A 24252-nucleotide genomic window follows, 5' to 3' on the forward strand; every position below is an offset into this window, starting at 1 on the left:
AGTAATATGCAGTCTCCAATATTGTCTTGGTTGAAATCAATTACGTGGTCTAGATCATGATACAGACATGTCAAAACAGTTAAGCCCCAACTGTAATTTGACACATAATTCAAGTCAGTCAATAATAAAAGATACATCAAATAGACTTTGTTGGTTGATGTATCAGGCATTAATAAATTTTTAACATTAATATGTGTGCTCGTGCATGTTGTGTTGTGACAACGTATAATCTAAAACTTCCTATAGAGAATTGTTTAACCAAGACAATTTGATTGAATTTCTTCTTACCACCATTATGGGTGACACCAAACCTAATAGTTTTTTACATAGGGAAACCTAGTCACCATTAATCACACCACTGACAGGTTCTCCATCAATTGGAAGATCGAGTTGCACTGCCACATCTTTTAGTGTAGTTGTTTCCTGTCCTAGTAAGAGATTAAATGTGTGAGTTTTTGTTTTCCACATCTCCTTTAAAGTTGTGACCAAGTAGTGGTTAATCTCGATATGTGTAAAAGTCAATAACTGTTCAAATTTGACATATAATGAATACAAATTTGCACATGTTGGTCAAGTCGGTTGTGATGCTTGAGAACCTAAATAGAATGTCGTCCAGATCGAAAGTGTCTTTCATTGCCTTCCCATATTGTCTTACTGACATTTTTATTAGAGACGCAAGAGAGATATATTGATGAGAATTGAAATAAAGGTGAAGTTATGCTTCTATATAAAGACTTCTAATATATAGAAATCGTGCCCATGATAAGAACTTCACTTGTGGTGAAGTCGTAGCACATGAAGACAACTTCACATGTGGTTAATTTCAAATGTGATGAACTTGTGATATGTCAACATGACTTCATATAATGATCCTTAAACAAAAACTTATGAAACGAAAACTTAAATTACGACAATTGGTCAAAATTGAATACAATAATAAAAAAAATAATACAATAACAACTTTTCAACATTTAAATTTTTTAAAGTACGTGCTCTAATTTAAAATGAAAGAAAAAATAAATTTTCTAATTGCACAATTTAAATGATGTTACAATAAGTCCTTACAAATTTCAATTTCTATATGTGTGAGATGTGCACAATTTTTGTATTCATGAGTTACAAGAAATGGTCATAAAACCTACTTCAATTCACTAAAGCAAATTTCAATTCAAGGAATCTCTACCCATATCAACGAAAACAAAATAATTACCTAATCCAAAAGCAAATTTCAATCAATCAACCAAGATCACTGCCACATCCTCAAATGTTATATAACACCAATTCAATACCATTCTATACACATATTTTTGAAGGAGTTCAACAACAACAACCATTGTTGGAATATTGAGAGAGTGAATCACATTCTTTGTTGAGAAAATTGCATAGGTATATGTTTTTTCCAAGTTCTCATGTCGTAGGGGATGTTTGCCCGACATCGACATCCTCAACCCATCTATATCAGTCTAATAGTAGGGCGTGACAAAATATTCAATATGACCTTTTTGAACACATGTGCTTCAATTCAAAAGAGTCTATTTTCAATGAGAATAAACAATTTCACATTAAGCAAGACTACAAATTTCTAGTTGTCGAATCAAAGACAAACAAATTGTAGTAAGATGCATCTAGTATGACAACGATTGCCAATGACTACTTCAAGCATCTTATAGAAAAATTCAACATAAATGGGAGATAAAGAAAATTGAAGCGCCTCACATGTGTTTTTCAACCGCTCTTTCCCAGGATTAGGTAATTTTGGATTCAAACCAAATTGCTTTAATTGTGGTCAATTCAATGAAGACAAATCCTTCCATCCTGATTAAAATTTTAATCGCAGAAATAAAAAAACTGTCATGATTATTCTATCACATATAGAGAAGTCTGGAGTGAAAAATAAAAGAATCTTGCAATGGTACTCAATGATTGGGAGGAATCATATATCATATACCAAGATGGTTAGAAGCTATACAACAAAGTATTTTAGGCAAAATTGTACAATATGGTACTCGTTCGTATATTGTTAACAGTGTCCAAGACAACTTGTGTTACACCTTAGAACGCATGTTTTGGCCTCTCAAACCTTGCATAAACGAGTTTAATTATTGCAAGCCCATAATACAAGTTGATGAGACATTTTAGATTGGAAATAGAAACTCCCATCTCTAATGTCGACCTATGTCATTCACACTCAAATTAAGTGAATGGTGGTGTGGTGGTAGGGAGTTTCAAGCTCTCTACTTGCCTTGTCCTCATATCATCATTGTTTGTATTATCATTTGCAACTAATGACATTTGTTGATCTAATTTACAGTCTTCGCTATAATTACAAAGTTTATGAATCCAATTGCATCCAATGCAAAATGAAGATTATTGGTATGCTTATATAAAACAAAATTTCATTATCGATCCTCACATGAGACATACAAAATTTGAAAGAACAATAACTACACATATTCATGATGAAATAAATCAGCGTGTTCCAAACAAAAAAAATGCTCTTATCATCATACTGAAGATCATAATAAAAGCAATTATCCATATCAACAATAAAATATTGTGTCACTTGTAACATTTATGTAGCCACTTTAATTCCATATCATCACTCAACCTAACATTCTTATTTCTTTTACTTAGACTTTTTCTTTTCAACAACATATTTCTTACATGTAGTTTAAGTACATTAAATTGCCTATTCATCTAACATACATAAAATAAATTGATTCAAAATTTCATTTCAAAATTAAATCAATCATGCCAAATTTTAAAGTCATGATTTATCAAATATTAATTAATACAATTCAACACTTTATCATATATATCACCTTAATCCTAAATAAATATAACATTATTTTAAATATTTTCATAAAAAAAGCACTTTCTGATAAACAAAAATTAACAAGTCATATATTTTCTGTTGTTTTTATTTAATATTGAAATCATGTTACTATGCACCACTTCAATTAAATTTTAATCCAACTTTTAATTAAAGTTCTGCCTACCACGATTTCCCTTACAAAATTTTGAATCAATGTTGTTCTTCACGACTTTGTGCTGAGACTTCTTTCAAACAAAGTGGTACCATCATCAAAGTTGTAAATATTTTTTTTTTCTGTAGATTCTGATAATGAACAAACGAAAGTGAATATTTTGGTGAAAAAGAAATACAGATTTAATACTGCTTTGTATTTCTTGACTATTGAACAAAGCAGGAAAAGTGTAAGAGAAAAAAAGGCATTACATAACGAGAAAAATGCAAAATCCAGTAGCTGCAGCAACCACGGAAGCTCTCCTTACACTGCTCGCTCTCAGTGTTTGTACCTCAATGAAAAATTCCGTGCCGCAAAATTACAAAAGAAATACGAGTACTAATCTTCCAGTACAAATGCATTTAAATGTGATTTTCGAATTTTACCAATAGACACTGTTCAGAGGAAGCCAATCATAATGCGCCACGTAACCTCACGACCTTGAGGTAAACCCCACTAGAACGCTCCCGCATCTCTCTCTCTCTCTTTCTCTCTCTCTTTCTCTCTTGTGCCCGAATCAAAGATCTGCAACTCTTTCTCTCTCTCTCACTGTCTCGTTTTCCCATGTTTTTTCTCTCTGCCGTGCCATGACGGAACCAACGGAGCCATCCACCTCATCTTCATTGGCGAGGGACCCATGCACTGTGATTCACCCAAGGCGCGAGCCCTTCGAGCACGGTCTCTTGCCAATCCCACGACTTATCTTCTCCGACCCCGCGCAAACCCTAATTCCGTTGAAGCAGAAGCTTCTACAGTTATCCTCAAACCAGCGAGTCGACTCGGTGGCCATCTCCGACTCACTTCAGATCTCCATTGAGCACGCCAAGCTCGTCCTCGATACCCTCGCCTCGATTCTGCACTCCGACTCTGAACCTCTCACCGTCGCAAAGTTCGGCGAAATCGATTCCGTTGGCGTCGACGTGCATGATCTGGTATTGTTCCTCTACATTCAATCCTACAAGAGAATCCTCCCGCGGACGCACAAGGACTCCGTCGCCGTCGCCGATGTCTGGCCTTCTACTTCTGCCTTCGATGGCTTCTTGTCCGCTCTCTCGCCGCTTCAGGTGAATTTATCGTTTCAATTCTCTGTGACGTAATTTGATGTTCTTTAGCGCTATTAGGCATGGAGGTGCTGTTCTGGACCAATTCATTGCTGAATTCCTGTAATAGTTCATTAATTTCATATTTGAAACTTTGGATTTATAGCTGGTATCTGGTACTTTTTTGTTCATTATGATTCTATTTTATTGACTTCTTCATTAAGCTGCTGACTATTTCGTTTTGCGTGATTCTTTTGTTGATTAAATACTAAAAGCTAGAAAGTGTTGATTCTGATGGTGAATGTTTTGCAGCTGGTACGCAGCAACAGTCGGCGGTTTATGCCTTCTCAGGCTGATATAGAGGCACATCAGTTGTCGTATCTGCAAAAACACTTGGCTAACATAATGTCTCTTCTAGCAGAGCCTGTAGAGGGAGAAGGCGAAGAGTCTCTGGTTTGTTAATTTACTGTATGCTGCCTTTGTTGCTGATTTTAGCTGCAGTTCATTATTTCTTACATTCCCAATACAAGACTTGGCATATGGGATCCATTCTTGTTGAGGTTGCGTACTGTCCTGAAAGTCACCAAGTTCAGTGTCATGGAAGTTATTTTGCATCATTGGTTGTATGTATTTTTCACATACAGCTGTTGCTCCTAAAGCGTTGGCTCCGGTTAAATGATGTTTTTTGCTTTTCGCTTAATCATATTGGTCTTTCTGTACTCATTTTCCATGTATTTTATCCAAACTCAATGTGCTTACAGTTAGACATCTGCTGTTAAGAATTTTGGTGCAGATAGATACCCTTTTATATCCCCTTACAGTACGATTGCAAGTTTATACTCTGATTTTATGACGTTTCACTAGCTTTGCAGTGTGGAGAGCAAAAACATGATTCTTTTTATTGTATGTCTCATTCTGATTCTAATTTGATTTAATTGTGGCCATGGTGGTTTACATGTAAAAGTAAGAATATTATGCAATTGCTACTACATTTGGTCAAAATTCTTGTGTATAATGCATGTTATTTTTGTGATTCAAACACAATTTATCAGCGATCTATTTGTCTGTAAGAATGAGGCTGGGGTTGTGATCTGCTGTGAGAGCTTTGGTTCAGTGAGTTATGAATGTGCTGACAATATACGCTAATAATCAGTGAAAATTGATTTATGCATGCCTAGAGAGAGTAACATGACCAAACTGTTTTTTATTTTACGGACAAGTAGCCTTTTCTTTTGATTTTGGGGGATAAAAAAGGCAAGTGGCTTGTTGGCCATTTCTTTGTCCTTATATGGTATTAATTTGAGAATATATTCTTTCTTCTCCTCAGAGGCTTCACATACCAGTATATCATATAGTTAATCATACTACGACCTTTTCATTTGGGGAATAGTATATTGAGTCATCTGTGGACTTCCTTTTTAAAATCTACTGAATTAAACTTTAACACAGCGAGGCTTATTACAATTGTAAAGGTTACTGCCTCAAATCCTGGAAATAGTTTCTCTGCAATGCATTCTGAAATAATGTTGCCTATACCTTCTAGATTCCGTTTGTTTGGAGCCTTACAGACTGTCACCCTTTTATTAGTGAGCTCGACTTTGTAGGCTAATAGCATTTGTTTACTATGATAGCAAAGTATGAGGAATTTTGTGAAAGATTTATGTTTCCATAGATTAAAATTTACATTTTTTTTTCTTTTAGTTCTTACTTCTATTATTGTCTTGCTTATTTGATAGGTTTTAACAATGGATAGATTCGAGCATCTCGGGTTTCTATTTCAGTTTGGTGATAAGGGATTGGAAGGAAATTCTTTTAGTCAATGTTGTCCTTTTTTTGCCAACTCAGACCCTGACATGCCTGCTGTTCCTGTTCCTGCTGCACAAGTTCATGATTGGCTTCTGCAGAATATAGTGGCTACTTTGGAATATATTTCTGAACGAACTTCTTCTAAGGAAAATGGCCCATCTAGTGCCTCTGATCAGGATGTTGCCATGACTGATGCAAGCACTGTGTCAGTTAAGGTCTCAACAAGTACTAGAGGTGCAAGTTTCATTGAAGGGATCTCTAAATCATCATATACGAAGCTTGCATCTGACATTAAAGGTTCTTCTGTCAAGGTTTGTCTTACACTTCTTTTCACATGTTTGTTTTTTAAGTATTATTTTGCTTGTAATTTGATTTTAATTTTTGATATATCATTGAAGCTATTGATCTTAAGTAATATTTCAACTCTTCATTTTTGTGTGTGTATATAACGACTAATAAGTGCAATGACTTCCCATATAAACATATTATTCTGAATGAATAGCTATTTAGCTCTTAATATTCTTACTTGATGTAATAAAATGACTGATGCTTGATTTTGGGTATGGTTAAGAACTTCAGTTATAACTTTCTGTCTAAAAGTTTGAAATTTGGAACTGCTAGTCTGATTAATATCTGAACATTATGCACGTAAAATTTTTGGAATTACTAGTGTTGGACATCTTTGTTCTCATATTCTGTGTGGATCTGGTTGTTAATATGCATTAAATACCTGTACCATCTTTTCTAATTGTTGCACTGGTTTTACAGTAGAAGAAAGTGAAGGAAAAATCAGTAGTGGCAGGCTGAGTAGTTAGTTAGAGGGGATCAATTAGATAAATAAGGGGAAGAAGAGGAGAACTTTAAAGAAGCCATTTAAAGAAGTTGAAAGTTTGTAAGGAAAGAGAAACCTTAAAGTTATTTTCCTCGTATCCTCAGTTCAATAAAATTGTCCATTTCCTTTGTTTCTATAAAGTTTCATTTTTCTTTTCGGGTTCTTAAAATTATACAGTTGAATTTTGACAAAGAAAATTTTCAAAGTCCTTGATTGTAGGTCAAATGTTGCCCTACACTGAAAAGCTTTAAAGTGAGACATTTTTAATTTTTCATCATTTGTTCTACTGAAATGCCTATAAACCTTTATATGCCTATTGATATTGGTAATATAAACTTATTTGAAAAAACGGGATAAGATAATCAATGCTTGCTGATCAGTTTGTATTGGTTTTGATTGTTAGTTCAGGATGCGTTAAAATTTGAACATCCCTAATGACAGTTTAAGCTTTTTTGAGACAATTTTCCTTGAAAAGAAATGTCTAGCTAGCTAGATAGCTGATATTTGAAGTTTAGGTTGAGTGCTTGTGTTAAACATATTTTTTGCTCTAACTCAGTTTGCTTATGCATATTACTTCATATAGTTTTGGAAACTGAGATCTTGAATTTTTCACTATGGGCATGCTTGTAAAAATTATGTCTGGTCATTACAGGTTCTTAATTGCCACGAGTCTTCCATCTACATCCTAGCACCATTGAGATATGCCACTGTTTATGGATGTTCAGATGCAACAATAGTTATTGGAGCAGTTGGCAAGGTAACAACTAGTTGCTTTGTGCCTGCTTTTAGAAGGAACATAATGATTCTATGCATCTAGAAGAAACAATTGGGAATGTGTTTTTCTACTGGAATATTGGAAGCAATATTATCTTGTCATTCTAAATGGTATGGTGACATACATGTTACACGATAGATGATACTAATATGATAACTGTGAAGTGGGCGTGCCTTGAACTGAATGATATTTCCTTAGGATTATAAGTCCTAGTAGACTAGGGAAATGGAATTGGTTCTTTCTCTTAAGAGCCAATTTGGATAAACCTCCCAATAAAGTACTTAAAGGAGAAGAAAATAATATGAATCATAGTAAAATAAAATAAATCAAACTTATCCTATGAGTTAACCTTTATATAAGCTCTCATATAGGACTGTTAAATTTTTTTTGAACTGAACTAAATTGATACTAAACTGAGCTGCATAAATAAATTTGTATTAATATGAAAATAAAATTGAACTAAATGCTATTTTAATTTAGTTTTTATAAACTGAATTGTTCTTAAATATAACTGCTTGAACCGAACTATAACTATAATTGATTCTTTTTACCTATTCAGTTTGTTTATTTTCTTTACCTTCAAGTGTTTTGTAGAAAAGGTATCTTTCTTTCCAATGTGAGTTTGAATATCATCAATTCCCAAGGAATACTATAACCAACATATTGTTAAGGTTATTTTAGCTAATATAACAGAAAAGATAAAGTGAAAAGATGGAAAGGTGGCATTAAATCAGAAAGATTAAATGTGGGAAAGTCTAGACTTCAACTTTGTTGAGTGAGTGGATGATTATTGTTGCCTAAACTTATTTAAATGGAAAGTTTCTTTTGTCACTGTTTCTTCATTACATGAAATATGCGAGGAGTATTTTTCTCATTTGGCTTCACTTATGTGAATCCGTGCTTGGTAAAGCACTTCCAGGTATATGAGAAGAAGTGTGAGATAGTGATTAATGATGTTTGCCTGCTCTTATGTATGCACATTAATCTGATTTTCAAGCATCGCATAAACCTTTCAGTGAAGTACTTTCAATTGAATTTGTACTTCAAAAGAGGCAATGACATTATTTAGTTTTGTTAAATGCATGTGAGCTGTCTATGTTTGGAAAGACTTGGTAACTTAGAAACATTTTACTGATCTTAAGCTTAGCATAGCTGGCACTTAATAGCAGGAAGGAAGTTGATCTCCACCATTTTTTACTTGACAGGCTGTGAGAGTAGAACACTGTGAACGTGTTCATGTAATTGTAGCAGCAAAACGTATTTGTATTGCTAATTGCCGTGAATGTATTTTCTTTTTGGGGGTGAATCAGCAACCACTTATGCTTGGTGATAACCATAAGCTGCAGGTGCGCTTCTTATTTTCTTTTGCACTATTTATGAAGCTGATGCTTTGCCATTTTGTGTTTGTCACATTTGAATGCAACTTTAAAATTTTGGAATATTGTTTAGGTCTCATTTGGGAGGGAGGCAACTATATGAAGTACAAAACGATTTGATTTTTATATATCATATGTAGCTTATCTGACTATAACCGAACACCCCAAAAAACTCATAATTCTTGGTTATAGAGAGATTATAGTTATAATTTATACTAGTGTTTTAATTTTTAAATTATATTTACTCGGGAAACACAGTCTCTGACCAATATGTTATTTATAAGGTGTTAGTTAAAGCAGAGAAATAGATGAGAAGGTTAGTGATTAAGCTTTAAGTAATGAAATGGATAGTTTTATAAAAGTCTTCCAAGATTAGTATATTTGATTCTTTGCAAGAGAAAGCCTTGGAGTTTATCTTCAAAATCTGTTAGCATATTTCTTTACCATTATTTTAGAATACAAAAGTGTGGTTTTGGGTTTAAAAAAAAAGGTTATTTGGTCCATTATGAAAGGTCTACTTTTTCTGCTCACACTTCTGCTTCTTCTAGTTGTACTAGCTTCTTATAATTTATCCTCACTCTACTCCCCTGGATTGCATGAGAACTTCCTTTCATTATTAACAGGTGGCTCCCTATAATACTTTTTACTCCCAACTGGAGGAGCATATGAATGAAGTTGGAATTGTTCCTACAGTGAACCGATGGAATGAACCTCTCGCATTTGGAATGGTTGATCCACATGATTCATTGTCTCACCCAGCAGGTGTCTCTGATGTTCAAGCTGAGTCTGCTACCCAGGTGGACCCAGATCAGTTCACTAATTTTGTGGTAAGGATGTTATTTTTACACTGACTTTTAGGGAAAATTAAGATTTTTATTTTTAAATTGAGTCACATTTAATGGATTTCAATACTTGTCTGGTATCTTGTTTCCGATCTTTTTTGGCATGAAGAATCTTCAAGGTTCATATTTATTTCTTCCTTATTTAGTCATATTTGTTTTTGGTCCATGCTATTGGCACACAGATTCCGAGCTGGCTTGGAGGAGACTCTACTGGGACTACAGAAGGCAATCCATTCTCTCTACCAGATGCTTACATGGCATCTCAGCATAAAAATGTATGTGCAGTGTCAATTGACTAATATATTATTGATAGGATTTCCAAACTTATAGCAATCAAATTGTAAAGTGCTGTATTTTAAGTGAAATATGTTCTCATTTTAATGAAGTTGTATCTTCTCTGCAGCACAAAAATTTAGGGGAGTTAAGGCAGCTCATACGGGAAGCATCTTTAGAAGAAAGTCGCAAACGAGAATTGTCATCTGCACTCCATGTGTACTTCAAGGACTGGTTATATGGTAATCGTCTGTCTTTTTTATGTTGTGTTTTATTTCAGCACATGTGACTTTTACCTTTATAATGAACACTGTCTTCCCATTTAAGCAATTTTTTTTTTATGTCCTCGAAGTTGAAACTTGGACTAGTTCTCTACCAAGTTTATGATTTCTCTGGTAATTGTTGTGGAGATTTCGCTGGTACGTTTTATTGTGGAACCTTATACAAATAACCACTAAATTAAATAGTGAGTTTCATTCATTAGTCACGGAACATTCAATATTACTGCAATTGGGCTGTGGTACCACAGAATTTTCCATTTTCTTAATATTGCATTGGCCGTTTGGTCTGTCTTCCTGTGCCTTGGACGAAACACAATTTAACGGCACCTATAAGTAACGTGGTTTTTAATGGATTTGATTTTTCTCTTTCTGAAGTAATGCCTGCATCCATTTATGCAGATCCAGCAATAATCACCATCCCTGATTTAATGATTTAAGCATACATGCATTCATGTTTATAGGTTTCAGATATTCTGTACAGAATATTTTATCGACTCTAGTTGCTGATAGGAGATAGTTTAAGGGAGGAGATAAATGTTTATGATTTAAGTAGTCCTAAATTTGTCTGTCAGAAGGCAATTGATGTGATAAAGTTTGGTACAGAGCTGCCTGCCTAAATTCTAATTATTGGCAAAAGGCAGCTACGCAGATAATGCTAATAATTTGTTTTCTGTTGTGGCAGCTTCTGGAAACATTCGTCAGCTTTATTGTCTACAAGGCGATTGATCTTTGCCAGATAGTGCAATCAATGACACAATTAATGATGGTACAGGAACGAGGTTTCTGGCTTCCTTTTTGAACTTCCTCTTCAATTCCTCTTGCCATTTCTATTGGCTCAACGGGTAGCTGAGATCAGATGACGTGAATTAGAGTGCCAACCTATTTATGCCGTGTCATCAGGGGTACACACAATCGAATGAAGAATATAGTTGCTAATCTGATTGTAATATTTTTTGTTTGTGAAAATAATTACTGTAATATTTTGTTAGCCTAAATTAATGGCCTTTTGTGAAAAATTCCAGCTGCCAACATCTAGTGTACTGCATTGCATGTCTTCCAACTTCCACCTGTTCTATTTAATTAAACATCCCGTTAATTTCTGTTGGGTGCTCTCGCTTTCTGAATTTACTGTGTTAACGTTTCTGATTTACTAGTACTAATTGCAATTATGGATTTCAGATTCAATCGCTGACCTATATACCTGTTCTATCACTTTTTTAATAATACTGTAGGACAAGTGACTTAACTTCGGTTCATTGCACAAAACTGATCCAATTTTTAACCCGTTGTGTCTCCATCAGTATTTTGGTTTAAGTTCATATGGTGATCTGGATTGTGTAACAATGAGATGGAAGTGTTAGTTTGGTAGACGTTGGTGTATGGTGGACAACTGGTCTTCATATATCGCTCATTGCCTGATTGTTATAGAACACTAGAATGTCTCGATGGCCTACCGAATTGTAGAATTGAATGAGAAAATCATTCATTTAGTTAAATAATGGAAGTGAATTGTTTTGAAGTAATTAGAATAGCGTAAGTATATAAAAATGAGAATTATATATGTTAGATAGTTCTAAGACTGAACTCTGATTACACCTTAGTATAGTAGAAGAAAGAATCCCGAAAAAAAAAAACTATCTTGAAAGGAAAACTAACAGAAGTAGAGTAAGTAGAGATGAAGAGAATATAGGTAGTTGTCCTTGTAACGTATATTCGAAACAGCTGATACCTTGAACCTAGTAAATCAGCACACACCTTGCTTAATGGATAATACTACCGTTGGACAAAGTCTCAACTCTTCCATCATTTACTTCTCTTCATTTTAGGCTCCTCAATTCTAATCACACCTCCCTTGTTTATGCTACGCGCATGCATAATTAGTGGGGAAGAACAAAACCAGGAGAGACTATAATACAAATTTTCCTTGGATTCTCACCAAACCAGCTTTTGCCCACATTCTCCAACTCCGTCGATATGTTCTTAAACAATAATTGTTAGGCGTTTACTTCTAAAACTAAGCCAAAGAATTATAAAACGTGGTTCTGCAGTTTGAAGGAGAAATGTTATCCGTTCTACATTTAAGAAACCAGCTTCCTCTAACTTGTTTTCTGATGCGGCAGACCTTGAGAGTGAAAAAAAGAAAATCTCAAGTTAATAGATTAGGCTATTAAAACTCAATGCAAGTACAGCGGAAACTCAAGTCAATGGATATATATGTAGGAATTTTGTGCATCTTTTGTCCATACATGCAAGGGGATGGCGATGGGTAACATAATTTACTAAAGTCAAACTCTTAACATTCTCAATTATTTATGCAGAACACTGTGTTGATTCAGTATCTGCGTAAGTTAAAACAATTACACTTTCAACTTTTATATAAACTCTTTCATCTAACCTTTTAAAAAGTTGAGGTATATGATTTGGTTTTAGTTTATGAAAAAATATCATTTTGTTTATTTTATTTTTCCAAAAGTATTACAAATCTGTCTAAATATGCCGGGATCTGGCTAAGAATACCCAAACTCACGTAATGCTGGTCCTTGTTGGTAAATCATTCAGGTAAACTCTGCCAAGTCTCAGAAGCAGAATATGTTTTCTAAATCACAGAGGCCAAGATTTACATTTAGTTTATTACATACTTAAACTCCCTTCCATTCAGGTAATTGAGTTCAACTGCAGCTCTCCTTTCTCATTCTAAACTATACACTTAATACATATAATCTTTGCTCTGGCTGTATTCTATATCCCATTTTATTACAAAGTCAACTTTAAGTATAATTCAATCCTATAAAACCGGTTCAATGAGGTGAGATTTGCACCTACTTATATACAATGAAAGGCTCTAATTCATGTGCATGTAACGCTTTTAAAATATGGGACGATGGAGTGTAAGTTTTTTTGTACAAGTAGTCACAGAGGTGAAAGACCTAAGCACTATGACACTACAATCACTGACGCATAACAACATTGAAGTATGGAAATTATTAATATATAGGCAATGACCTTGATCATATTTCATAAAATATATTTGATAAGCTGATATAATAAAGACTGTCTTAGTTGGCCTGCAACGTCATGAAAAAGGTTGAAGAAAAACCAACCAACTTAAAAGTTTGGTGAAAGTTGGAAATTTCCCCAAGAAAGAATAAGGACAGGGTAGATTATAAGACATGCCATTAAACCTTTCCCTTCAAGTGCATTTTTTGACATTTTATTTTCATATATATACAGATTTCAAAATTTTCAGCCTCATCCCTTTTCACACCCTCTCCTGCATTCAAAAAAAATCAGAAAATGGGTCCCCAAAGCAACCTCCTATCTCTTTTGGTTGCTCTGGCCGCAGTTTTTGCATATTTGTATCTCATAAATCCAATTCCACAGTTTCTCATTAATCCAATTTCACAGGATCTCATAAATGCCTTGTCACCTTCATCTGCATACTTGGCAAAACCTTTAACAGGGAACTTCCACCGACATCACAAGAAACACCCTAGTGGTGGGAATACTGATTCTATTTGTGATGATTTTCCATCAGGAATTCCACCTCCAAATACCAATACAACTTCGTATCTTTGTGTTGATCGAAGAGGGTGTTGTAATTTCACAACAGTACAAGCAGCCGTGAATGCAGTTCCAGATTTTAGTGTCAAAAGAACCATAATATGGATAAACATTGGCATGTACTAGTAAGTTGGTCCTCATCATCATCAAATAAACCTCCTTTTTAAGCTTCCCTTGTTTTGTTTCATTGGATTTGAATCACTCCACTCATGTTTGGAATCTTTTTTCAGGACAAATCACTTAATTTTCTAAAATCTCTGAAAAAGTTTGATAAAAAAAGTGTGCTTAATTTATACGAATTATGACAGCATAACAAACTTACCATATATCTTATTTCCTTGAAAATAATTACTTTTAAACTAATCTTAACTTCATCTATGATGCCATTTATTTTTGGACAGTGAGAAGGTTATGGTGCCCAAAACAAAACCCAACATTACATTTCAAGGACAAGGCTATACTTCAACTGCAATTGCATGGAATGACACCGCATTATCCGCGAATGGAACATTTTATAGTGGCTCTGTTCAAGTTTTCGCCTCCAATTTCATTGCTAAGAACATAAGCTTCATGGTGAATGATTTTTACTTGTATGTCTAGAAGAAAGAAAATATAAATAACATATTACAATGTCACTGACACCAGAAACTTTGTACTCCAAATAGAATTTAGCACCAATGCCAAGTCCTGGGGCTGTTGGGGCACAAGCTGTAGCTATTAGAGTATCTGGAGATCAATCTGAATTTAGGGGTTGTGGATTCTTTGGAGCACAAGACACCCTTCACGATGATAAGGGTCGCCATTACTTCAAAGATTGCTACATTCAAGGCTCCATTGACTTCATATTCGGCAATGCAAGGTCCCTCTACGAGGTACCCTATCTTCATCTCAATTACTACTCTAACCATTCTAATTTTACTTGTTTTTAGTGATATTATTACAATTTACAAATACTGATAAAATGATGTTATGTATGTACTCAGAATTGTCAAATAGTTTCTATAGCGAACCCCGTACCAGTGGGACAAAGGAGCATAAATGGTGCTGTTACAGCTCATGGTAGAGTTTCAGGTGATGAAAATACAGGGTTTGCATTTGTGAACTGTACAATTGGAGGAAACGGTAGAATATGGTTGGGTCGAGCATGGAGACCTTATTCTCGTGTTGTCTTTGCCTCCACATTAATGTCAGATATTATTGCTCCTGAAGGTTGGAATGATTTCAACGACCCTTCTAGAGACCAGTGAGTCTCTTCTAATCAACAAACTCTTCTCTTCAAATAATTGCTAACTATCCATATATTTTAACACATGCATGCATGCATGCAGGACTATCTTCTATGGAGAATATAATTGCTCGGGCTCAGGGGCTAACACGAACTTGAGGGCTTCTTATGTACAGAAATTAAATGAAACAGAAGCTTCTGCTTTCTTCAACACTACTTTTATAGATGGCGACCAATGGTTGGAAACTTCTAAATAACCAACCTTCCCCTTCCAATCCCTGTTGTTATTTCTTTTTCCCTTCATCTAGTCAAAATTCAAAATGTGTTAACAAAGTCATTCAATATATTTAAAATTATTTCTTTTAAAAGCTGGAGATGTTAGAATAATATGATGATAACTTGTTCATTTCTTTATGTATGTTTGACAAAGTTTATCTATAATCTTGCATGGGAGTAGATTCAAGTCGCTCCCAATATTGACATAAATATAACTAATATTTATTTGTTTCTTTTACTTGTTTTTGAAGTATTTTGTCTCTATCTCTATTTTGTGTTTTACATTTTCTGACATTCTTATCCTCATAATTGAAAAAGGAGTGCTTATAGGAGATACTATAATGTTCAAGTCAATAATAAATGATGATTTGTAAGTATTAAATATTCATAAATAAAGTTTTTGAGTTGAGTATGAGATGTGATAATGAGTAATGTCTCCTTGACCCATAGTTAAAATAGATAAACAATTTTTATGCCTTAATTACTTGATTATATGGTAAAGTGTGCTTTTATTACTTGATACCTATCGACAAGATATGTGAAACGGGTTATGTTCTCAACTTAACTCTGTGAGCATTCGGTGAAGGCCTAGTATTTCTCTATCTCAAGGGTGTACAAATTTCCATCAACTTGACATAGTTGTGATCTTTTACAGGCAAAATTAAACAAATGTTACAAAGACTAAGTTGTTCTATCTACCTAAATGATGTGTCATATGGTAGTTTTAGCTTTTAATGCTTTAAATGGAATTTGTGACCTTAAAAAATGAGGCATCATATGTTCCCAACCGTTGATTTATAGAGATCTAATAGTATAAATGTTACATTGCTTGGACCTTTGTGGCTTGGAACCTATAAACAAGGACCATGGTGATTCATTTTGCCACATTCATTTGTTAGTGAAAAATTGGTATGAACAAGCCTTTGGGTACTTTATAAGTTTGTTATAGGTACATATTATTTTGACTATGGGTTCTTTCGAGGAGTCCAAGGACACATATTCGGGGAAGATGTTGTCAGCGGAGGTAGAAGGCATGAATACTATGGGTACATCATCAGATACCATGAAAGTATATTTGTTATCAAAGTTTGCTAAAAGTTATTGTGTAAAACAAGAAATAATATAAGAAGTTATCAAAGTTAGCTAAAAGTTATCGTGAAAAACAAGAAATAATATAAGAATATAGTGTTGAATTGTGTTTTTAAAAATTTGTAATCTTGAACTTATATCATTTGTGTAAGTGCTTTTACACTATACAAAGATGAGATGAATACACCAACAAAAATAAAAATAAATCTTCGATTAGATTTAACTTTTCCATATATATATAAAGAAAAAATATTTAGTATTTTTATACTAATTTTGTATAATCATACAAATTACATTCAGTTATTGACCAACCAGTCAAGTTTAACTAGGAAAGCTCACGTTGCGAAGTACACGCAAGTACTTTTTTCCAACCCATTTTTGGCTCAAACAAGTATTCTTTCAACAAGTTACTCCTGGTTTAACCCGAGTTATCTTTCAACTCCCAATCACTCCTAATCGATCCTATTCAAGTATTCTTTCTAAAGTCACCTCTAACTTAAACAAATATTCTTTTCCAAGTTACTTCTGACTCAATTAAGTATTCTTTTGACAAACCATTTTTTACTTTTACAAACACAAAGTTTGGGTGATCAACAAATCACATGCTTAGCTTACTAGAGAGAGTAGCGTCTTTTGACATATACAATGTCAGGCTATCTCCCTAATTCACTGAAATGAACATAAATTGTTCTTTACATAGCTTTAGAGAACAAAATATTTCAATAGAGTTTCAACACTTGCATATAATGACTCTCTTTTATATTTCTCTTCGAAGCATGTCTTCTTATATGTTTGCAAAAAGTAGTTATTACATTCTTTTTTCTGACCATTGAGCTTTAAACTCTCTTCGTTGTCTTCTTCTTCTACTTCTGCTATTTTTCGGTGAACTCTTTTGTTGAGAAGCATTAAATGTATGACATGCAACATTAATTTCTTTTATCTTCATACAAACTCTCTAATAGTTTAACATACTTATCTTCCTTTCTAATAATTTTTTATACCAAACAATTGTTAAAAGTGAATATCGTACATGATATACCACTGAGTTAGAGTTGAAAAATAGTTGTTTCAAGAGAGTTAGTGGTCATTGCAACTCCAACTCACATCTGAAGAGGTATTTGAACATTATTGTTTGGTGCAAATCTTCTCAAGTCAGATGTAGAAGGCATTCTCTATATCTTTAAACTCAAGCTTTGAAATATTCTTTATGTGTTTTAGCTTGAAGTCTTGATTTATACTTATTGTTTGATTGATCTTCAATTAACTTATCAGACGAAGTGGAATTTGACACAATACTCTATCGTTTGTCCAACGAGGCACATGCACTCATCATCTGATCACGTTTGCTAGATGTAACTATTACATTTTTTAAAGCTCCTCACTTGTTATGTTTAAATGAACAATCAAAACATTTAGGGTGTTGTATGTTTGTTCTTACAGTTATCTCCATGGGGTCAAGCAAGTATGTGGAAATTTTAGGAAGAAAATGGCTATGGTACTCTAAGCATCAAGCCAGAAGTTGTGTGTCATGAGGTGCATGTCAACTAATTTTTTTGTCAAACTAATAAAGTTGATAGAGAAATCAAGGTGAAAATTACTTTTTCGGGCAAAATTGGTGAAAAAGAAGGTAGTTGAGTACCATTCCAAGTACCACTCGTCTTTACAACTTGCCAACTTCAGGGATGCTTCCAATATATTAGGACCAGAGTGTTTTGGTTGCATGGAAATTGTCTAAGGAGGGGGAAACATTGTTCTTGAAGAATGATCACATGTCATGCAACTTCTTGATGTTAATGATTTGTCTCTAAAAGGCTTCTACATTTAGGTGCCCATTGATGAGTTCACAATTTATGATTTTTCTGTTAAACGTTACTTCAACATAGCTTCATTTAAATGCACGAATGTATATGTGAGCATTTAAAATTCCATGTAAATCTTTGTATGTCAGGCTGACTTTGGAGATTTTTCTCAACCACTAAACTACATGACTAAGAGATCAAATCAAGTTGCCATCTCTTTACAAGAATTTCAAAGGAGACTTTTTTAAGATTGTCATAAAAGATGAAGGGAAACCTTTCTTTTGATAGGACGGGAAAATATAAGTACCTTGAAAATAAAACTATTATCCAAGGAGATTGTTGTTTAAGAAAGATAATGAAGATCTAAATATTTTGAATTCCGTCTTGGCTTAACCCTTGTTGGGTTTATATTAGTTTTACGATTTGGTGTCACATTTGGTGGGTAAGGTGTTGCTCTTTAGAGTTTTCTACTATGTTTTACTTACATTTATTTATTATCACACTCTTCATTCCAAGAATCATGAGGATTGTCAACAACCCTTCCCACATGAGCAATCTTTTGAGACAAATATAACTATTGTTGGGGGTTCATTATGCAACCATTTCCTCTTCTTCTTGATACTAAGAAGAGGTACCACGGGAGACACCACAAAGGTAAGATGGGTTGGGAAGAGTCTTAGTTGAGTTTTATACCAAATTGACGGGAGGAGACTTGGAAGTCAATGTGTACAACAAGGTACTTTGCAATATGTCGCTAGTTTCTTTGGTGGTGATTGGAACATCCTAAAAGGTCTTCTATAAGAAGAAATTCAATCCTTCCATCCCGGTGAACTTGTCAACCTCTTTATCTTTTGGCAACAACTTTTGGCCAAGAAGTCACTAACTAACTAGGTCATGTTTTGCAAAACTTAGGCCTAAGCTATCTCCATTACTCACTTTTCACATGAAGAATTTGCCAAGGGAATTGGTTTCTTTTGTTAAATGAGACCCTAAACACTAACAATAAATTACTGTTGAGTTATAAAAGTCATAAAGTGTTCAAGTTAAACGAGCCAACAAGGTGAAGGTTTCTCTAAAAAATTGATAAGGATGTAAGACATAATTTTTTCAAGTTAGAGATTATAAATGGGAGTTTGTTCATAAAATACATTTTGGATTGAGACATACTCGACAGGGAATATTAGGAAAACAAGTACATAATTTGTACAATCATAAACCAAGAATAAACATTGTATTGTTAAGTGGGTGGATTATGAGAGTCTTGTTAAAACTTTAATGGAAAAAAAACACTTAAGGAGATTAATTTTTAAGGAAAGAGTACTCCACCTTTACCAGTGTTAAATATAATAGTACCTACTTAGTATTACTTCGCTAAATAGATGTTTTAGTCAATATATCTTGTTTCTAAGTTGCTCTTTTACTCTGATGTGGCTTTTCTAATTGGCTATTAACTTCCTTCGTGAGGATCATAATATGCAACTCCTTGTGATATCAACACAAAGTCTCACATCTTAAAGCTTCTCAATGATAACTTTGAGTTGTGGTGTCAAGCATCTCTAACTTTGTATGCTTTTTCCAGTGTGCTTTTGACTTCTTCGAGAAGGTAAAGGCCGTGTTTATGTTCTTATTCATTGCTCTCATGTTCAAAATGACTTCAACAAATAATTTACTCTTCAATTTGACAATCATGGCTTATATCTCTTATGTCAATCAAAATGAAAATTCTTGTGTGGTAGATTGGGGTGTCGTGGTACCTTTATAGTACTTTCTTAAGCTCTTTGGTGCACAATCCTTTAATGATTCCAAACCTTTTCTTTTAGTTTCCCTAAGATGACCTTATTATCTGTTTTTGCTTCCTTATAGTCTAGGAATGTTCTACTTAGATGACCTGTGATTGATGTAAAGATATTGAAGGAACTCATTGAAATTTTTGTTGGTAAATTGCTAATCATTGATAGTGATTATTTTTATGGGTACACCAAATTGATAAACGATATTTTTCCATGTGAATTTTTCTACATTTTGGACATTGATAGCCACTAACGATTCAAATTGTATCCATTTGATGAATTATTCAACTCCTACTAGTAATAATTTAAATTGATTTTTGGCTATTTGGAAAAGACCCATAATGTCCATTCCTTAAGTCGGGAAGTGTTAGGAAGTAATAATGGACTACAACTCCTTTGTCGACAAAAGAATGTGTTTCTTGTTCTTTTTGCATTCAATGCATTTCTCAGCACACATTTATAATTGATCTACAAAGTTAGACAATAATATATCAGTGTTATGATTTTTGGATATACATGTTGTGGTATACAAAAATACGTGCTCAAGTTAGTAATCACCAGTGATAGTTGTAAGACTTAAATATTTATAAATGGATTCAAAATGTCCTTTAAGTTGATTCCTTATTATACTTTTCTATTTAAATCTTGGTCAATAGTGAATAATATTATCTTAGCCTATAATTAAAACAAGATAAATCATGTTTATACCTTGAATATGTGGTTATGTATATTTTTATTACAAAATACCAATTTAGAAGACACAAAGAACAAGATAGTTTTTTTACTTGATTGTGTGGGATCTCAACCAAGACCTTCTAGCTCCGAACTTAGGATGCACATTTGTATTTACGTCATTTCCCTTATTATTACTACATTTTTTATATTTAATTTAATACTTAGCTTATTATGTTTCCTTATAAACTTTAGATAAAATAAGCAAGTTAGTTCTTTTAAGTTAGAAATAAAAATGAAAAAATGAACTTTTCTTAAGTATAAATGAATATTTAAAAGAAAAAATAGTTGACTTTTTTTTCTCTTTAAAGTTAAAAAATTAAAATTATTAAACATTTTGAAATCCTATTTTAAACTTAAATTTAAGAATGTATAAAGAAACATGTGTGAATTTGACTTTTATACACGTGAATTTTTAATTTTAAGTCAAAAAAAAAAGTTTGGGCTTAGGAAAATTATAGATGTTAGGAAATACTGTTAGATTTTCATGACACATCATCATTTCTCTACTTTGATTTTTCTGTGGATTCATGAATCTAGTTTGAATTCTTTTCTTGGGGGCCTTGTATCATCTACCTTCCATGGGTAAACAAATCATAATAAAGTTAATATCTTCATTTTCTTTTCTTGGTTACCTTTTTTTGTGTGGTGTTTGGTGTTTTGTCTTTGAAAAAACAAGTTATTGATTGTGACTAGCATGAGTTTTGTCCTACCCTAGGGATGTTTGAATAATGATGAAGTTATAGCTATTGTGGTTCATGTTCTTCGGCACTGAAAAATGTTTGAAATGGACTCAAGAAAACTTTTGCCCAAGTTTTGTCCAACACTTATAATGTTTCGTTGAGTCAGTTACTGATGTGTATGAAAAGGGATATGATCTCAGTTCCGTTACCGATGCCTTACGTGAAAGAGGATATGGTCACTATTCAGATCAATGAAGATGGTTATGTAGTGGGTATAGAAAATTGTAAGCTTCAGTTGCATAACAAAATTGTTTTGAACAAAGAAGACAAGCCTTCGACATATTTGAAATTTTGTTCAAAAATATTGAAATCTTGGACGTTCTTTGGTTCTTGGAAGTCAATTCCTTTGGGAAATGGATTCTATGAATTCAAGTTTTAGTCTTTGGAAGACATGTGCAGGATATACTAGTCGTGAGTTCTTTGAATCTTGTTCTCGAAATTTTATGGGTTTTTGCTTGGAATCATGACTTTGTGTCAACCATGGTAAAAATTACAGAAGCTCAGTGTTGGGCCAAGTTGAAGAGTTTACTGTATTGGAAATTACACATTGTTCTTTATTACTGGAGGGATAAACACCATTTATCCTTGGATGAGTGTTGCTTTCAAGATCTAAGGGGTTCTTTGCAAGGATTCTGGTGGATATAGATTTACAACATGATTTTCCAAAGCATATAATGGTTGAAAGGCAAGACTTTGCTTTGATTGGAGTTATAGAGTATGAAAAAATTTCTGATTTTGGCTATCATTGTCAAATAATTGGTCATAGTACAAAATTGTAGAAAAGTTAAGGATAATTCGAAAAACGTCTCTCAAAAGTAGGTCTTTATTCTTATGGTTTCATAGGTCGATTTCGATCTATTTAGGAACATTTTTGGATATGGTAGGAGCCAATTTAAAAAATATTTAATCGTTTATATATTTAATAAGAAATCTTGTTAAAACCTCTTAAACATTAAAGATAGTTTAAGAGTGATGAAAGTGTTGCAAAGACAATTTCGATATTTAATAATAAATAAAGACTAAAAACATAATCAAATATAGAAAGGAAGAGAGATTGACAAGTCATAAAAAGAGATATACGAGATTGAAAAAAATAAAATATAAATTCGACTATAAATCCATATGTTTATGGTTTAAACTGAATTATTTAGTTGAGATCACTCTTTCTTTACTAGAAACAATGTTGTAGAAGATACAATGGCTAATCGGGTTTCTGAATAGTATAAGAATGATAAAAGTAATTTAGAACACCTTAATGAGTGCTGCTAAAAATAAATTCCACATTTCACATAATCTAATGAAGAAGGAGGTACATATTATTTTGGGAATCTGACTGTTGCACATCATTCCTTGCTAGCTGATTTAAGGATGATTCTTTCTGCACCATATCATTTGTGATTGGCACCCAACATGTCAATGTGAAATTACTATTGTATTCTTAATGAAATAGAAATTAGGTTAAAGTTAATTGCACCCAGTAAAACAGTAATTTTTCATAAATCTTTTTATTTTCGGGTATATATATATATATCCATAATTGTGTTATTGTGTTCCAGATGTATATATCCAGAATAGTTCTGGATAATTATGTTCGGAAGAATATTTTGCTCGATTTGTTTCGGATGAAAAAATCCGGAATGTGCCCCCTGCCAATCCCTTTAACATTTTCGTTGAATTTCATGTGGCTCCTGCCAACACATGCCATTGTCCCATTCGTTGGGGGATAAAAGGATCTTACAAACCTCACTCTCTTGGTCCAATTGATTTGAGGAATGCAACCATTTCTTTTCATTGCACTTCCGCCCAAGAATTTCCGGAGTGCTTCACCAAACTATTGGAATTAGGCACATGGTTTCACAATTTTATTTTGTCTTTTCTAGTTGCTTTTGGATTAAAGTCCATAACATTAATTCTTTAAAATTGTTTAGTTTAGTGAGTTTTAATCCATTAAAAGTACCAAAATCATCATTGTCAAAAAAAGAATTGAGGATGATTGGCTTCCGGATATGTATATCCAGAAGCATGATGTGCCTTCCGGATAAAGATGTCCGTAGTTAAAGAGTACAATTCTGGATTACAATATTCATAGGCAAACATGACACTTCCGGATACCAATATCCATAGGCAAAACTAACACTTCTGAATGTCAATATCCATAGACAAAGATGACACTTCCGAATGCCAATATCCATAGGCAAATATGTGACTTCCGGATATTGATATCCATATACAAATTTGTGAATTCTGGATATTAATATCCATAAGAAAATTTGTAACAAGGGCAAAGTTGGGTTTAAAAGGTTACGTTGGGTGCATATAAAAAATGATATGGTGCCGGAAGAAATTGCCATGATTTAATTGTAAAAGCCAATACTTTTGCTATTTTGGTCACTACTGAATCCAGGCAATTGCCTCCTGCACCCAATCAATTTTGACTGGCACCCAACAAAAGTTTTAAAACTCTATTTTGCCTTTTCCATACATTTGCTTACGGATACCAATATCCAGAAGTAACATATTTGCTTATGGATATTAGCATCCAGAAGTGACAAATTTGTCTATGGATACTAACATCCGGAAGTATCAGTTTTGCCTATGGATATTGATATTCGGAAGTGTCAGTATAAACATTCGTAAGCAATTTGCAATTGAAGCTCCCGGACGCCTATGTCCGTAGTAAAGAAATGCATTACGGATATCATTATCCAGAATTGGGTTTTGTATTCCGGATGTACATATCCAAAATAGTTAACTGTGTTCTGGATGTGGGCATGCGAAAGTATATT

The 24252-nt window shown here is 33.5% G+C and overlaps 2 protein-coding genes across 2 annotated transcripts; both read left to right on the forward strand.

Moving 5' to 3' along the window:
• Positions 1–2993: 2993 nt before the first annotated feature.
• On the forward strand, positions 2994–11351 carry LOC137814120 (uncharacterized). The gene is made up of 9 exons (XM_068616690.2): positions 2994–4090; positions 4379–4519; positions 5803–6183; positions 7357–7461; positions 8685–8825; positions 9479–9682; positions 9880–9972; positions 10101–10212; positions 10934–11351. The coding sequence occupies exons 1-9, from the start codon at positions 3614–3616 to the stop codon at positions 10975–10977; spliced, it is 1698 nt and encodes a 565-aa protein (XP_068472791.2). The 5' UTR covers positions 2994–3613; the 3' UTR covers positions 10978–11351.
• A 2154-nt stretch (positions 11352–13505) lies between these two features.
• LOC137816172 (Pectin lyase-like superfamily protein) lies at positions 13506–15551 on the forward strand. The gene is made up of 5 exons (XM_068619252.2): positions 13506–13937; positions 14214–14385; positions 14478–14684; positions 14796–15055; positions 15141–15551. Exons 1-5 carry the CDS (start codon positions 13546–13548, stop codon positions 15292–15294), a joined length of 1185 nt encoding a protein of 394 aa, XP_068475353.1. The 5' UTR covers positions 13506–13545; the 3' UTR covers positions 15295–15551.
• The last annotated feature ends 8701 nt before the right edge of the window (positions 15552–24252 follow it).

The sequence above is a fragment of the Phaseolus vulgaris genome, chromosome 1, assembly GCF_051622355.1.
Source record: "Phaseolus vulgaris cultivar YP4 chromosome 1, ASM5162235v1, whole genome shotgun sequence".
In the NCBI taxonomy this organism is placed as follows: Eukaryota; Viridiplantae; Streptophyta; class Magnoliopsida; order Fabales; family Fabaceae; genus Phaseolus; species Phaseolus vulgaris.